This window comes from Parus major, chromosome 1A (genome assembly GCF_001522545.3).
Source record: "Parus major isolate Abel chromosome 1A, Parus_major1.1, whole genome shotgun sequence".
NCBI classification, from domain to species: Eukaryota; Metazoa; Chordata; class Aves; order Passeriformes; family Paridae; genus Parus; species Parus major.
Window position 1 is genome coordinate 44302024 of NC_031773.1, and position 16692 is coordinate 44318715.

Below are 16692 nucleotides of genomic sequence, written 5' to 3' on the forward strand. Positions count from 1 at the left end.
TACAGCAGTGAGAAGCAGTAAGATGTTTTAGGTATAGCTTTACTATTTATTTATATGGGATGGTAGTGGACACTATGCCACTTTGGTGTTTAATTAGTGAAATGCCTTAATGCAAAAGAAATATATCTGTGGAGAAAACATCTGAAGCTGAGGACAGTATTAAATTGGAAACAGGCCCAAAGTGCTTAGAAAGCAGATTAGAAGAGAGAGAGGAATGTGACTAATATAAATTTGCCAGCAGTCTGCCTGGAGGGGAGTCAGCCAGCTCTCAAGAAAACTAGCAATCAGCCAGCCAGTAACCTGGTAAAGTACCCATATTCCAGACAGCCAAAGGTAAGGGAAAAGAACAACTTTGCTGCAAACCTTTGGTGTTGTTTTGGATGCTTGAGAAGTTGAGTACTAAGTTGCTGTTCATTTGGCTACATACTGTGTTGTTACTGGGCTTTTTATTTGCTTATTTTATTTGCTGGCATGTGCAGTATTATGGACATGGCATCCACTTAGGAGATACCTGGTGGATGTACTCATGGTGTGCTGCACTTGCTGTGCTGGGCTTCTGTACTGAATGGCCTCATTATTGACACTGCAGATTGCTTATTTTTCTTCATTTTACACCCAAAATAACCTGTGGATTGCAATTGCATTTAAACTAAACTTTCATTGAAGAAACAATAGGAAAATTAGCCATAATCCTTTTTTCATTTTTTAACTTTGAGCTTACTCATGTGTTTTCTAATTATGGCTTAAGCTTTTCCGTTTTCAAGGCTACTTGAAAAAAGGATTCCTAGATTAGGAACAAATATAGATATTCTGTAGAATTTACAATGTGAAGGTTGATTTCTTGTTACTTCAGTACTTATGTTCTTATTTGAACAAATACCAACCATTTAATTGTCATTGGTTTTTTTGTTCAATTAAAAAAAAAAAAATCTGAAAAGCGCTGTTAAGAACACCTTGTGATTTGTTATAATAATCAAGAATATGTAAGCTATGATGGAAAAGAAGACTTGATTTCCAGTGCCTGCCCACCCCACATTGAAAAGTTAACTGTAAAGTTAAATCCTCAGAATTTGAGGAAATTCATTAATATATAGCACTTTTCCCCAACTGTCCTTTCATTGCCCATATCTAACTTAAGACTGAAATGTATGACAATTTTCCTGTCAATTTTTCCCTATTATTTTTTGTGTTTTGTTCCTCCAATCATCAATTCTGTTGAAATTCTTACTTTAGATGTATGGGTATCCCATACATATAAAACTGGAATTTGTAGTTTTAAGAATATCTTAAATTTTGTTAATAGATTGTGTTTTGCAGTTACTGTTAAAATCTACTGTGAAAGGGCATGGCTCTTGGTTTAAAGAGTGAGGGTAGAACAGAAGTATTTTATAAAATCAGTTTTCACTAATTCTCCTGCAATTTCTATCATCCTTGCAGAATTTTATAATTACGTTATTGTCTCTGAAATTTAATGCTTTCAAAAATCAACCCATTTTTTTAATAGTTTACATAAAGAGAGCTATTTGAAATGATAAAAGAAACTTATTGATGTGCTTTAAACTTGTCTGCAAGTTAAAAGGTTTTACTGTTCTTTGGTTTAGGTGTTTAAAGCAGAAAGTGGAGAGAGACTCCTGGAGATAAATGCCCACGATGATGAAATACTCTGTTGCGCTTTTTCTGCAGATGGTGAATTTGTAGCAACTTGTTCGAGTGATAAAAAAGTGAAGGTGAGGGAATGAGGAAAAGAAGATTCTTTATTCCAAACCTATAATTGAATTTCTGTTTAACTCAGCACAGATTCTTGAAACTAAAGGTGTTTTAAACTGTCTTAAATATTATGTGGATAATTCAATAATTAACTAAAACAGAAAAGTCCCACTTGTTACACAAAATAAGATATTTAATGTTAACATCCTCCATGCAGAAGTAACTACTTATTTTATTTGTATTATCGGATGTTTCCTTTTAACTAGAACATAATGTGAGATTAATCTATCCATAATTCTTTATTTAATGCTTCTTTTCTGTTACCTGTGAAATAGTTGGGATTTTTCATTCCTCATTATAGTAGCAAAATCTTGTTGAAATTCCACAATTTATCAGGTTCTGATCTGAATTATGATCTTTCCCTTCATAATGTCTTCTTTTTAAAAATGTATCATCTTTGTCTTCAAAAAATTTTTGAGGTATTATTAGAAATGTTTTAGGACTTTATCTGTATTTCAGCATAGTTTCCATATTTTTAAAGACAATTACTTTAAATATATTTAAAAGTTTTTTTCATCTTTCAATTCTGCCTAGGTCTGGAATTCAAGAACAGGCCAGTGTAGGTGTGTATACGAAGAACACTCCGAGCAGGTCAACTGCTGCCAGTTCAATAACAAAAGTGGTCAGTACCTTCTGGCCACCTGCTCCAGTGACACTTACATCAAAGTAAGTGGAAAAGGTTGAGATTATTCTCATGCTGCTTGTCATAACAGGGTAGTTGTTGATGTAGAAAAATATCTAAACACTGTAAAGTGATGGTTTTTTTAACGAGCCTGGTAGAAAAGACATGGCAACAGATCAAGAGCATTGACTGCAGCTCTGTAAGCACATTTCAGCAAGGCAGAATAGAAGGGTTTGTACTCAGCAAAGGAGAATGGGTAGGTCCTCTGTTGCTAGGGCATGAAGGTGAGGGCTTTGGCCTGATGATATTCTGAGTGTTCAAGACTAACGAGATACTTAATATTTGTTAAAGTGTGTAAGCTACATAGTTCTAATTTAGGAAATTGAAAAGGAATGAGGAAAGACAAAGCTTTTCTCTCAGTCTGAGGAAACTTTCAGTAATTTTATTCTGGTCAGGGGCTTTGTCTGCACTATACAGAAAGATTTAACTAGATTTATGTAATTCTGATGTTAAAAGTTTACATGCATCTTACCAGATAGAGCTGATTTGTAGGGTAGCCTGGGGCATAGCATCCAGTCCATGAGCATGTGGGTAAAACTAAGAAAAAATAAGTGATGTTTTGGTTGCCTGTGTATGATTTTGAGAAGAGTATCAATGATCTGTTTTTGAATAATTCATAAATATGATGATATTTATGTTTATTTCTCATACAGATTTGGGATTTAAATAAAAAATACTGTAGAAATACGATGATAGGTCATGAAAATTCTGTCAATCACTGCAGATTTTCACCAGATGATGAATATGTTGCTAGCTGCTCAACAGATGGAACAGTAAAGGTATATGTAGTATGTTTTTAAATCTCTTTGTTTTGATGATGAATGGGCAGGTTTTGCATCAAATGCAAAATATGTATAAGAAAATTTTGTATCTGCATGACCAGCTTTAATGAATTGAAACAGTTGATTATTTGTCCCATTTGTAATGCAAGATTTTGAAATGGCTTGTCTAGTACCAGGAAAAAAAGTTGACTGCTTGTAGTTGTACATTAATTCTAACCTAATCTCATTTTGAATATTTTTCCCCCTAATGTACTTTGTTAAGAAAACCTGAGTAGGGAGAAAAAATTGTTCAATCAGAAATAGTAGTAAGTTTTTAGGTTAATTGTCATCTCTGAAAATGAATCATCAGGAGATGTAAAAACTAAAAGCCATTTCCATGTGCTGTTTTTTTGTATGCACTAGAAGAAAACTGAGGGGTTTGTGTTTTTTGGAGAGTGTAAGTTTTATTTTTATTGCCTTAAGTTACAACAGAATTATGCTATTTCAGAATTGCAATTCTTCCAACACTGTTATGTTTCTATGTAGTTGCTAAATCAGAAAAGAAGGATTGCTGTAGCTGCTGAGAATAAGGAAAAATGTGGTGAAGGGGACAGAAATGTTCCCTAGATTTTTGGCAGGTCCCTCAATGAAATTGAGGCACAATGCTATATGTATACCAGATTTGTCTTGGTGAGTAGCTTGTTTACAGTGTTGCAGGGCAGGTGTTACCTTTGGATTTTTGCTTTTTTACGTAGAAGTTGAGGCAGCATTGTAGCTGGAATGATAAGAGGGTAAAAAACCCAAGGAGAGGGTTCTGCTGCAGCATAATCCTCTTTGTGGTTTGTTTTTATTTCTTAATTTGTTTTTCTCCGTTGTTTTTCTTTTTTTTCTAATGTATAAATCATTTGTACTTGTGAATATTCTAATGCTATTTATTGATGGGGGGAAAGTAACAAGGGCCTTTTGTATTTTATTCCCTGCCCTTTTTTCTTAAGAAGCAGTTGGGAGCTGTCTCCTGTAGAATTCTGTACTTACATCAGCCAAGAGACTGTGTCTATTTCCTGTTTATTCCAGCTTTGGGAAGCACGCTCAGGAAATGAACTGAAAAGTATTGAGATAAAAGATTTCTTCAGAAATGCAGATGAGCAATCAGATGATGTGGAGGTTTTAGTAAAATGCTGCTCTTGGTCCAGAAATGGTAACATGCTTTTGGTGGTAGCCAAAAACAAGCTTTTGGTAAGTACCTCACTTGAGTAATCTTCTGGAGGTAGTGTATTACAATATAGGTAGAAATTATGATTACAGATAAACTCCCAGGCCATTAAGATCTTTCAGAAAGAAGTGCCTGATTTCAAGTGTGTCTAAATAAAAAAAATGTGGTCAACAAAGTTGTGCCTAAGAGAAATACCTTCTGAATTCAGGAATGTACAGTGTTGAGCATATAAGCTATTTGTTGATAGAGAAGTCATTCAAACAGGGTTTCTACTGTAATTATGTGTTCACAGCTTTTTGATATCAACACCTGTGGTTTGTTAACTCAAGTCATTGTCAGCCATCACAGCACAATCCAATACTGTGACTTCTGTCCTGGGGATGAGTTAGTAGCAGTTGCTTTGTCTCACTGCTCTGTTGAGGTAAGTGTCTGCAATATACCATGGAAGACTACTTGCAATTTACAATATTACATTTGTTCTGATAGTTTCTTGTATGCAGTAATAAAGCAAATTAAGCTATTTTTAGCAGGCTTTTGGTGTGCTCCATTCTTTTTAATTTTCTTCTTAAGTTTAAAATACCAGCTGGGAAAAATGTTTTAAAGCTTCATGTTCATTTTGGACAGTGGAACCCACATTTATCTAAAACTAGACTAGTCTACTAAGACAGTCTAAAGCTGCTCTTGTCACTCTTAGGAGTATTTCTTAACTCAAACCAAACCCTCTCTCCTTCTTTGTGCTGGTACTTAAGAAGGAAGGGAAAGTCTAGAATAACTTTGAGGCTAGCATGGCTAGAGGAGATGTGTACAAATAGCAAGCTTGGGGTTGGGGCTGGTTTGGGGTTTTTTGTTGTTGTTGGTTTTGGGGTATTTTGGTTTTTCAATCTGTATGGTCAAGTAGAACTTGTATTTTCTTTTTACTGTGATTTTTTTTTTCCCTGTGTCTTTTAAAATCATGGCAGCCAAAGAGGCTGTTGATCCATTTCCCTGACCATTGAAATGTCAAAAGCAGGCACAGTTCCTGTTACATTTGATTTCAGAATAAGAATTAAGAAAATACTAGAAGACATAGTAATTAAGTGTACTTGCACTGTATTCACTGTAAATGCAATCTAAATCCATTTCAGTTTTTCTTTCATATTTTTATTGTAGCTGTGGAATATTAAGTCTTTATCAAAAGTGGCATATTGCAGAGGACACATGAGCTGGGTTCACTGTGTGACATTTTCACCAGATGGATCTTTATTTCTGACTTCATCTGATGACCAGACAATACGTGTAAGATAACTTTAGTTTTTTGAAATATCTGAATTTAGATAGGTATTGTTAAGTAACTCATTCAAGAAATTGTTTATTGTAAAACCATCTATCATATAAAAGATATAAAAATATAGTTATGGATGTTGTAAGTTTATAGTCAATATAAATTTAAATATTTTTTAATAAAATTATTTACATATACAGTAAAATGTGCTGGCTTTTTTGCTTTATTTACTGTTTATCTAAATTTCCTTTATATCTTTACAATTTTTTGAAGTCTGGTGGCACTTCAAGAGTACTTATAACATTTTTTTTTACATTTTATCTGAATTGGGAATTTTGAAGGTTTTTGAGGATTCTAGCAGAATTGATATGTTTCATTGTTAGATATATTTGCCTGTTAATAATTAGGATAGATTTCTGTAATTGTAATGTCTCATTAAAACCTGTAAAAATAGAACTATATCTTTCCGAGGTAACCTTTTACTTTCTCCCAAGTTAACACATACGTTCTTGAAATTTTGAAAGCAATTGAAATATAGAAATCTGTATTTCATATTTTTTGTAATTGGATTTTAATGCTGCTTTTTGGATTAGAAATCTTTGGATGTTACAGCTATGACTAAACACAGGGGAATCTTGTATTGAGCCTGAACAAAAAGGTTCTATTTCATCTGTTGGAAACACTGTAGTAATTGCACAACTTTCCCTAGTATCAAAACCAGCAGAAGCATCATTTTCATTGTTTTAAAAAGTCAGTGTTACTTACAAGTTTATAACAGCAAGTCTATAACTTGCAAGTTTATAACAGTTTATAACACCTGGTTTACAGGTACTGTTACTCAGCAAGTTTTTCTTGTTTGTCTTGTTTCAAGTTTGTCTTGTTCTTTAATAAAGATAACATTAGTAATCAAATACTGTGTTCTTCAACAGATCTGGGAAACAAAGAAGGTGTGCAAATCTTCTGATGCTGTGCTGAAAAGTGAACTAGATGTTGTATTTTACAATGGTGAAGTGATGATTTTAGCCATCTACAATCAGAAGAATTTACAAGTAAGATGTGTTTATCAATATTTTGGTACGACTGAATGTTACCTGCAAATCTCAGTAGAAAACTGAGGAAGCACTGGAAGAACCTCTTGTTCTTGGCTTTCAAGAGTTGAATCTGTAGCAGATGACTCAATGTATGTTAACATTTTTGCATCTAGAAACTGTGCCTAGTCTAATAAGTGAAAAAATGGGGTTTGAGGGGAAATTCCTACATTGATGTTGAAACTGAGTCTGGATGCAGAGGACCAGAACTCTCATCCCTTCATGATGGGGGTCTGTGGGCCCTCCAAGTGGCTCAGGTGTGCACAGCAAAGTGTAATGTGCAGCACCTATAGACCTGGTGTTACACAGCAAAATATGCAATGCTTCAAAGCTCTGTGTAACAGCTGAATGAATCATCTCAAACTGGGACAGTGAGAGGTGTAAGCCCAGATTTGTGCTAAAGGAAATAGTGGCTACACTCTTAGTAATGTGGGCTCTGCCACACCCAAGTGCTTCATGAAAGTAACTCATAATTTAAAGTTCATAACTGTTCCCTTTGGCATTCTCAGCTCTGTATTGTAATTTATTTAAGTTTAAATTTTAAAATATTGTATTTATTCCTATTTTACAGCTTATCAATGGAAATACAGACAATGTTATTATGCAGACAGCAGCCCAAGAGTCTCCCATTTCCTGCTGTTGCTTAAGTGAAGATCTTAAATTTGCAGCTTTTGGGCAGGAGAATGGAACAATAAAGGTATTAAATCCTAAATCCGATTTTAAAAATAGTAGGAAAACATTCTTCTTTATGTGTTTTCTTTTTACATAAATATTACTTGGATAACTTCATACAATAATATTCTTCAATACAGTAATTCAATTTACATGAGTGATGTCTAAATTAAAATAACTTAAAGGTAATGCTAATAATCTAGCTCTGAATTTCATTTTACCATACTAAGCTGTAATTTTTGGTTGTTCCAATCCAGTGACTTAAAATCATGTATTTACAATCTTACGTTATTTAAAAAAGAATTTGCAAGTTCTTGTTTTCCTCAAGTTTTCCAAATAAATGCAATTATTACATTCTTCATTGTAAAGGTACTGGAGTTGTCAGATGGGAAAGTTCTGAAGTCCTGGGAGGCCTACAGGACATCGGTGCAGCATTGTCGATTTACACCTGATTGTCAGACTCTCATCTCGAGTGCTCATGATTCAGTTATACAGGTTTGGGCAACATTTAAAAAGATAATGCTGTAACTTATTTAAAATAAAGGGCTTTTATACTGTACATAATGTAAACTCAGTAAAGGACTACTGTATTCTGTATTGCTCCATCCAGGAGCAAGGGACTGTAGAAAACGTGGCCTTTATTTATGCCTTCTGTGATAATGACTATTACAGATTTTCTATTTTTACTGCTGTGGATGACAGAAAGGCTTTGAGAAGAGGAAAAGAAACATTAGCTGTCAAGTGAGGTGACTTAGCAGCTCTGAAATGAGGGTTTGGGATGCTGTAGGTCTGTCAGTGTGCTTGCTTCCACTGTCTTGGGGAATGATGTAAAAACTCTCTGAGCGGGCTGGTGTGCCCACCTGTCCAGTGCAGTGCTGAAAACCAGCTAGAAATAGAGTGGCTGCACTAATGTGGGCTCGAATGGTGAAGCTCTGCCTCTCAGCAAGGTAGGTTTGCTCTGGTGTGCGTTCTGGTGTGTCTGTGTTAGCAGTATCCACCTCAGGGCTGCAGTTCTGCAGTAAAGATCCGTGTCTCAGGTTGAGCTGGCCGAGCCCTGTTTTGCCCTACAGAGAGAGCACTTCAGAGTGCTGACAGGATCCCTAAGCACTTGGTCCAGCTGCTCAGGAGCCTTCAGCCCACACAGCCAAACCTGGAGTTTGAATAAAGCCTCCAAAGCGCTCCTGGGTGCTGACCTTGGCATCCTTCTCCTGGCTCTGGCATGGGAAGTGTTTCTGCTGGTCCTGAGCTCCCTCTGGTGGGCAGCGCCTCGCTCAAAGCCCCGCCACTGCCACCTGCACACGCGGCTTTCTGTTCTCCCTGCTGCAGGAAACCTGCTCCTTTGAAAGCTGCTCAGTCACTGCTGCTCAAAATAAATTGATGCTTAATAGCTTCTGTAGAGAAAAAATTACACTTAATTCATTTTGCAGTGAATAGTTGAATTAAAAGTAGAAGTGTCATTTTGTTATAAAAAGGCAAAGCAAAATGGCAGTTCATTAAAAATGCCCTTTAAAAATACAAAGAAATCTAATTTAAGTAAGAAAAACATGAGGCCTGCCAGGTGAAATAAATCTATATGTTGTAATGATCAAAGGTTTAAAACCCCAAACTACTGAGGTGCCTGAAAGTTACTGGTTTGCTTTTTTTATTATTTTTTTTAAATTACCAGTGAATTTTAAGTATCAAATTCACTTTGCAGATGGAATGATATCTGTATTATGGGGAGCTCTGTCATAAGCTGACTATTATATACTATGGCACCCTCAATCTTCAGCATCTCCATTATGGATCACTTTAATATCTAACATTTTAATTAATCGCCACCACCGTAAAAATTTATTTATAATCCTATTACTTAAAAATAAAAAGTTAGTTCATGCTTCTTATGTTGGCTGTTTCACTTTTTAAAAAAATGTATTTGATCCTTATGATTAGGTATGGAATTGGCAGTTGAGTGAGTGTGTGTTTCTAAGAGGGCACAAGGAAGCAATCAAGGATTTCAGACTTCTGGAAGATTCCAAACTTCTCTCTTGGTCGTTCGATGGAACCGTTAAGGTGAGTAGAAGGCTGTGAACTGAGAAATCGCATCGAACACGTTTGACTGTCTCTTGTAACATTTGGTGTTTCCTATGTTTTGTGTGGGCACACATTTTGCTGAATCAATCACAAAGTGTAAGCTGAATTTTAAGACAAAATTTTGGATTTCCCATTTTCAGTAAGATCTACACTGTTGTATTTTAACTATACCAGTGAGTATAACAAAATGTTGGCCACATTAGAACTATCTAGCTGAGTTTTATCCCTTATATGAGGTCGTGTAAGTGTTTTAACCTTTTTACTATGTTAAAAAAGTAACATTTCTTTTCTGTATACGTGGTAGGTTTGGAATGTCACTACTGGAAATCCAGAAAGAGATTTTGCTTGTCACGGAGGTGCTGTTCTTTCCTGTGCTGTTTCACCTGATGGTAGTAAATTTTCATCTGCTTCTGCTGACAAAACTGCAAAGGTTGGTTACCTTTTGTACAGAGATAAAAGTGATGCCTTATTTGTCCTGAAAAGTAATCTGTATTTTTCATTTTGAGGTAACTAGTGATTATTCAAGTTATCCTGTTGTAATTCTAGTTTTAAATTTCCTGTATCCATCAATGTGTTTCTAAAGCTGTTGCAGTCATTCGCAATTGATCTTGGATATAACTTAAGCCTAGTGGCTTCTGTACAAATAAAATGCATGTTTAGTGCACAGCTTTGTGCAGAACACTTTGTTTGTTTCTCTGTAGCAGTTTGTTGATAGCCTAACATTCTTAATTTGTAAAGTTAAGAAAAATTTCCAAGACTTCCAGTGAGGTTTCTGTTCATAGGTTCAGAAGGCAGGTGCACAAAGTGAACTGGTGCTGCCCCAATATTTTCCAAAAACATTACATTAGATTTCTAAAATACAATTTTCAAGTAATTGATGAATCCTATTTCTATGAACACCTTTAAACTTTCTTGTAAATATATAGGTTTCATTAAAATGTATAGTCCAAGGAAAGATACATACAATCAGTTCAGTAATTCGTAGCAAGTGCATTCTTATGTGATTCAGGTAATAAAAAAGAAAACCAGACTCTATGTATAATACATTTACATAAATTCACATACAAATATGCATATGTATAAAAAGTCTTATGTACAGTTTAATGCTTATGCTTTTTAGAAAGAAATCATGATTTGTTTTGAACTTGTCTTTCACTCCTCTGTAATGTTTTCCATTTAGATATGGAGCTTTGAAAGTTCATCTGCTCTTCATGAACTGAAAGGCCATGAAGCCTGTGTGCGGTGCTGTACTTTCTCTCCTAATAACAAACTGTTGGCCACTGGAGATGACAAAGGAGAAATAAGGGTACTGCTCTAATCTTGATGTTAGTTTATAATTCAGTTGTCAGTTCACAGATGGAAGAATTTTTATGGTTTGTGTTCTACATGTCTAATTCCTTAGCACTGTGATGAACATCAGGGTGAAAATAGCAAAGTTTGTCACATGAGGCTATAGTTTGTAACCATATTGATAGATTATGTTCCATGAATGCTAAGGAACTGATTCACATGATTTAATAATAATTCTACTGTGAATTGCATGTGTAATTAAATCCTCTACATAACATACAGTTCTAAGATTTTCCTAACAAGATTTTAAAAAAAAATTATTTTGTCACTTTGAGTAGAATACATATTTGCAAGTTGTTGTTTTGTTTTTCTCTAATACAGAAAAATGCATTTCAGGTTTCCTTATTTGAGACATTTTTTTCCCTGTTAAGTTTCTTTCTATAAATGCTCTTTCCTCTCTTTTAGATTTGGGATGTTTTAACTGGTGCATTACTTCACTTCTGCTCCCCAGTTACTGTAGATGAAGGAGAACCAACACATGGGGGTTGGGTAACAGACCTCTCCTTTTCTCCTGACAATAAAATGCTTGTGTCATCTGGAGGCTATCTTAAGGTAAGCCTTGAAATAATGAATTACCCTTTCATACCTTATTAAATGGCAGTGCTCTGACAATTAAGACTAATTCAATAAACAGACCTGAAACATTTTACTTAACACAAAGCTGCTTCATTTTTGCAATGGTCTAGCATTTTTTGCTTCTTATATCTGCAAGTCCCCTGAAAAATTCTTTTAAGGGAATTCAGGTTTGTTTTCAAACTCCATACATTCCATTTTTATTAACTTCAGATTTTCATTTGCAATGTCCTTCCTTAGCATCTTTAATTTTGGTTTAAATTTTGTCAGAAATTCAGAAGAAATTTCAGGTGATGATTTTCTGCCTTGAATGACATTTTAAAAGTAATATTTGGAGGAAATCAGTGTTTTCATCAATCTTTCATTGGTTCAGGCATCTACTGGGCATGTGTATTTTTGGGAAGGGGAAGAGATGGCCTTTTTTCCGTCTGTGAATGGCTCATTGTAATTTAAAATTTCTCATGAGTTTTGTGTTGGTTTTTTTGCCCTTGTGATAGCTAACACCTGTTATTAGAAAGCTGTCTGTTATCTGTGTGTGTGTGAAATGACAGGTGGTGAAGCTCTTACCTCAGAAGGTAATCATTGTGATTATTGTGATCATTGGTCAGTGTCTAGCTGTTACACATGCTATCAGACTAATTCTTTGAAATCAGTAACCATGTAACAAAGAGTTGAAATTTCTAAGTTAGTTTTGAAAGCACCTTCTGATGTTCATTTTATATTAAAGAACAAGACATACTTTGTGTTTCTAGCTTCCTCCTCATTTTATCATGTGGTTGCACAGTATGGTGTTGTGATGCTTCTTGGAGTATGGAATGGTTTAGGATGTCAGGGACTTCTGGAGTTCTTGTAGTTCAGCCCCTTGCTAGAAGTAGTTTGCAGAGTTAGGTAAAATTGTTTAGAGCCTTGCCTCAAAGTATTGTCCCCAGTCCAACAGGATTGCCTCCAGGCCCTGAAAGGAGGCACTTACTCTGTTGTGTGTAACCCTCTTATTAGTAGTTGAAGACAGCAGTTAGCCTCCTAAACAAATGCAATGCTCTGTCTTCCATGACACCTCTTCTATGTGTCCAGGCACCTCAGTGACTGTGTGCTAGACTTGTTCCTGTTTGTCAGTGTTTTTCTTGGACTTTGGGTAGGGCTCGACACACAGTGACTGAACTAACACCACTCTCAGTTTGTTACCTACTTTTATTCCACTCAGCCAGTCCTTAATCCCTCCAGTTTGACTGTAGGGATGCTATGGGAGACCATGCTGTTGGCCTGGCTAAAGTCAAGGTTGCTCACATCCAGCTCTTGCCAAGCTGTTTGTAGAGACACCATTATTGTCAGCAGAAGTCAGTCGGGTGGTTCAGCATGATTTACCTGTGGTGTATCTCTGCTAGTCGTTCAAGATCACATCCTTGTTTTTCATGTGACTTGAAATGACTTCCAGAAAACTTGTTCCATAATAATCCTGGATACTGGAGTGAAGATTACTGACCTGTAGTTCCCAGTACCTCCTTTGCTTTGTGAAAGTGGGTATGGCATTTGTCTTTTCCCAGTCACGGGGCCAGATTCACTCACAATGTCTTCTGAAAGTATTGTATTTCTGCTTTTCTTTCAGGATCTACAGATAGATGTGTATGATGTGCCTGAAAACACACACACACAACCATTTTGTAGGGAGATACTAGTCAGGGGAAAGTCCAGAACATTTTGTGAGTCTGGACCCCTAGAAGCTGGACTGAGTTGGACTGTGTGATCGACACCTTTAAATGAATGATTCACCTTAGCCACAGATGAGGTGTATCCACCTGTGTACTCCTGACATTGTTGTGTGAGTGGTACACACTGGCCCAGCACCTTTTATTCACTTTTATTCAGAACAAAGGTTCAAAAGCTCATTAAGATCCATTTTTGGTTTGGTTATTTTTTTTTTTTCTTTTTTTCGAGAGGGTCTCCTTCAAATAACAGGAACTTTAGGAACAGTATTTTTAATCAGAGCATTGTAGCTGTGTAGTTGCCAATCTGTATTATGCACACAACTATAATGTTACATATTTCATGAGATGAGTAAGCTAAAAAGTAGTAATACCATCTGCTTTTCAATGTGATCAAAGCTGAAGGTAATTGTTCTGATATTTTGGTGCTGCACTCAAATGCTGCAGGAATAGAAGGTAGACTTCTTACTGACACAGTGGAATAACAGCTTTGTGCTGGACTGTGTTAGGTCCAGTTTTGTGTTGGTCTACAGTTTTTCTGAGAAATGGTGAAATTTCAGACTACTGTAAACTGATGGTTGAAGGTTTCTTGGTTTCTTTCTTAATGCTTACTGTGTATTCTAAAAAATCTTAATTGTAATCTCACTGAAAAAGAAGTCAGTCCTACTAAAAAAAAAAGTGCAAATGGTTTCAAACATGTTGATGATCAGTCCTCTTGTGTGTCTAGCTAAGTTTTTATTTCAGCTATAGTTTCATTTATCTGGCAGTATCTATTGATAGCATTTTGTGATGGGGTAAGGGGCAGTACCTGAATTTATTTTGTATGTTTTCTTGAGATTTAACAACTTCAGTCTTTCTGAAGTTTCTTTTCATCTCAAAGCCTTATATTTAGTAGTTAGTCCTAAGCTTATTCTACTTAAAGATTATTTATTTTTAAATGTTAATTAATTTGATGTTTTTATTTTTAATTCTCCCTCTTTTCTAAAAGCAGTCAACTGGGCTAGCCATGTTAAACCTGTTAACAGATTTTATTCTGAACTTCCTTCACCTAACTGAAAGCATGTTCTTTTTTATTTTCTTAGTGGTGGAATGTAACTACTGGAGAATCCTTACAAACCTTCTACACAAATGGAACAAACCTCAAGTCAATACATGTGTCCCCTAATTTCAAAGTATATGTGACTGTTGATAATCTTGGTATTCTTTATGTATTACAGAAGTTCTGATTAATGGGCTGAATGCTGCAAAGATAACCAATTCTTTATGCTGGAAAGAAAATTCTGCTTTGTCTGACAGTCATTAAGCTGTGAATTATATTTAATTGTTGCATTCATGATGTTTTCATGTATATTTATGTACTTTTATGCATGTTTTTTCAAATGATCTTGCATTTAATCTTGTTTTTAATAAGCATTATTATAATCCTTAAATCTTGATTTGCATCTTAAGTATGTTGCTTCCAGTTTTATAAGGAAATTATATTAAGATTTATTCAAATTAGTTGAAATTAATATTAATAGCAGTGAAGAAAGAATATGTGTATCATACTTTGAAATGGTATTTTATGCTAAGGCTGATGGCTAAATGCTCTCTAGCCATGAACACAACTGTGTAAGATGGAAAAAAAACATTTTTTTAGGTGTCATGTAAGGGTTTTCATTTAGTACAGAATGGGAAGAAGCAGGGGAATTCTTCATTTGAAAAATGGAACCAGCCATGTTGGTGCTTGACGTTCAAACCAAATCGAGTAGATGTTGAGTTTACAGCAGCTGTGCCTCCCACTTGCAGTCAGAATTGCTGCAAATTGCTTCAAACCTGTGGAGATAAAGTGCACTGTAACATGTATGAGCTGTCCCCATTAAGGGGAACATCCTGAATCTTCTTTTCTCACAGCAAAATCCGAAATTCAGTATTGTAACTGAAGTGGGAGAGACTGTGCCACATTTCCAGTCAAAGGATGAGTACAGCTAACCAGCTAAAATGAGAATAAAAATGGCTTAAAAGTTATGTATTGAAAATTATAAGAAGGTGTGAATTTTAGGGTTATTTTTTTCCTTTTGGAAATAGCATTCAGTTTATACTATGGAGACACTTTACTGTTGTCAGCTTTGTTTACATGGGATTCTATGCCCGGTTGATCTCTTGCCTGGTAATATGTGATTTTATGTTTTTTTAAATTTTTTTTTGTAATTTTTACAGTCTATTTATAGATTCAATATAAGGTAGAAATATCAGTGTTTTGTACTAACTGTACTTGGCAAATTCTTTCTGAATAATTGGGTAGCAATGTTCTATTTGATACCTAGTAAGCCTTTTTCTATTCAATTGCCTCTTAACTGCTATGAGCAACTGCACAAGCATTCATATGATTTTCATATTTTTGTAGCTGGCAGTAGAACACTGTCTAACTACTTGATTGTAGAAAGTACTGTAGCAAGTATCTTAACTGGTACTGAATAATGAAATTTTTACTTTTAGTATTTTTTGTGTGCATTTCATAAAATTTAATAGGCATTCTTAGTATTTCCCTGGTTTGACAATCTCCAGTTTTTCCTCTTTTTCAACTTGAAATTCTACTCTTTCTAAGGTGCTGTTGAATACGGGTCAGTATAATCAAAGTACTGCTGGCAGAAATGTAAGGAGAAGAAATTCAATAGAAAAGACCACGATGTTTTGTATTCCAAGTATGTACAGTACTTAATAAAGATGATCCAGGCAATATTGGCCAAAGTTTTAAATGAATTTGAATTCCTGAGTCAGTTTTTTTATACCTGGGATGGAGGGGGAGTGCTGCATATTTTACTGTGGTTTTGTTTTCAGTCTAAACATAATGCTGCTTTACAAACTGCATCAAAAGTGCTTTGACAGGTGAGCAACAGTATTAAATATGGGTGTGGAGGAAAAAGGAAACAGAGGGAGAACAAAGTCATGGAATATGTCTGCAGTGTTCAGGACAGAGTTGCTTCTACTGTCCAGTTTGTAGCGTGCCCATCAGTACCTCCTGAGTAGCTGAAGATCCAAGGAACGGGAAGCTTTCTTAGCCAGTGTGTCCCTTTATCCCAGAGACTGTTCTGTCCTTGCTGCACAGCACCCTGCATAGGCTGAGTTTAGAGACCCAATCAGGTTAAAAGGTACAGGAAAAATATTTCCCATGGGCAGAAAGTTCTCTTCTCTGAGAATCCTAATGAAATTCTGATGATAAGAAAGAAAATCTGGTCACAGTTTAGTGCAGAAAGCAAATGGTGCATGAGCAGACTTCATAGACAATTGCAAATTTGAAGTGATTAGGAAGCAAATAGCACAGAAACTTGAGGAAATGTGAGATAATTACTCCATTCATGGATGTTCTGGAGGAATGACAGCACAGCAGTATTGTGCTTGTTGCTGGAACTGAGGAAGGTGTTCTTCACAGAAGGTGATGTTGGGATGGTTGCATTCACATATGTAGAAGTCTGGAGTTGGCTATAAGTATTAGAAACTGAGGTGGAAGAAGAGAAGTAGTGGTGAAAATGTCTGAAGAGCCAAAGAGTAGATCTGATTTGCAGGGAAAGT

General features: G+C 35.5%; 1 protein-coding gene across 7 annotated transcripts in view; it reads left to right on the plus strand.

Moving 5' to 3' along the window:
• APAF1 (apoptotic peptidase activating factor 1) overlaps positions 1 to 15882 on the plus strand; it is a 43038-nt gene extending 27156 nt beyond the window's left edge. For 4 of the 7 annotated variants that reach the window (XM_033514268.1, XM_033514270.1, XM_015627639.3 and 1 more), the window contains 14 exons: positions 1602 to 1727; positions 2302 to 2433; positions 3103 to 3228; positions 4285 to 4446; positions 4716 to 4844; positions 5573 to 5698; positions 6614 to 6733; positions 7344 to 7469; positions 7814 to 7939; positions 9377 to 9496; positions 9822 to 9947; positions 10698 to 10823; positions 11273 to 11419; positions 14223 to 15882. In XM_033514268.1, the coding sequence (XP_033370159.1) occupies positions 1602 to 1727; positions 2302 to 2433; positions 3103 to 3228; positions 4285 to 4446; positions 4716 to 4844; positions 5573 to 5698; positions 6614 to 6733; positions 7344 to 7469; positions 7814 to 7939; positions 9377 to 9496; positions 9822 to 9947; positions 10698 to 10823; positions 11273 to 11419; positions 14223 to 14366 (1836 nt within the window). In that variant the 3' untranslated portion in view covers positions 14367 to 15882. Of the gene's footprint in view, positions 1 to 241; positions 334 to 1601; positions 1728 to 2301; positions 2434 to 3102; positions 3229 to 4284; positions 4447 to 4715; positions 4845 to 5547; positions 5699 to 6613; positions 6734 to 7343; positions 7470 to 7813; positions 7940 to 9376; positions 9497 to 9821; positions 9948 to 10697; positions 10824 to 11272; positions 11420 to 14222 lie in introns of those variants that run through there. The other 3 variants (XM_033514269.1, XM_033514272.1, XM_033514273.1) reach the window with 3 other exon arrangements.
• The last annotated feature ends 810 nt before the right edge of the window (positions 15883 to 16692 follow it).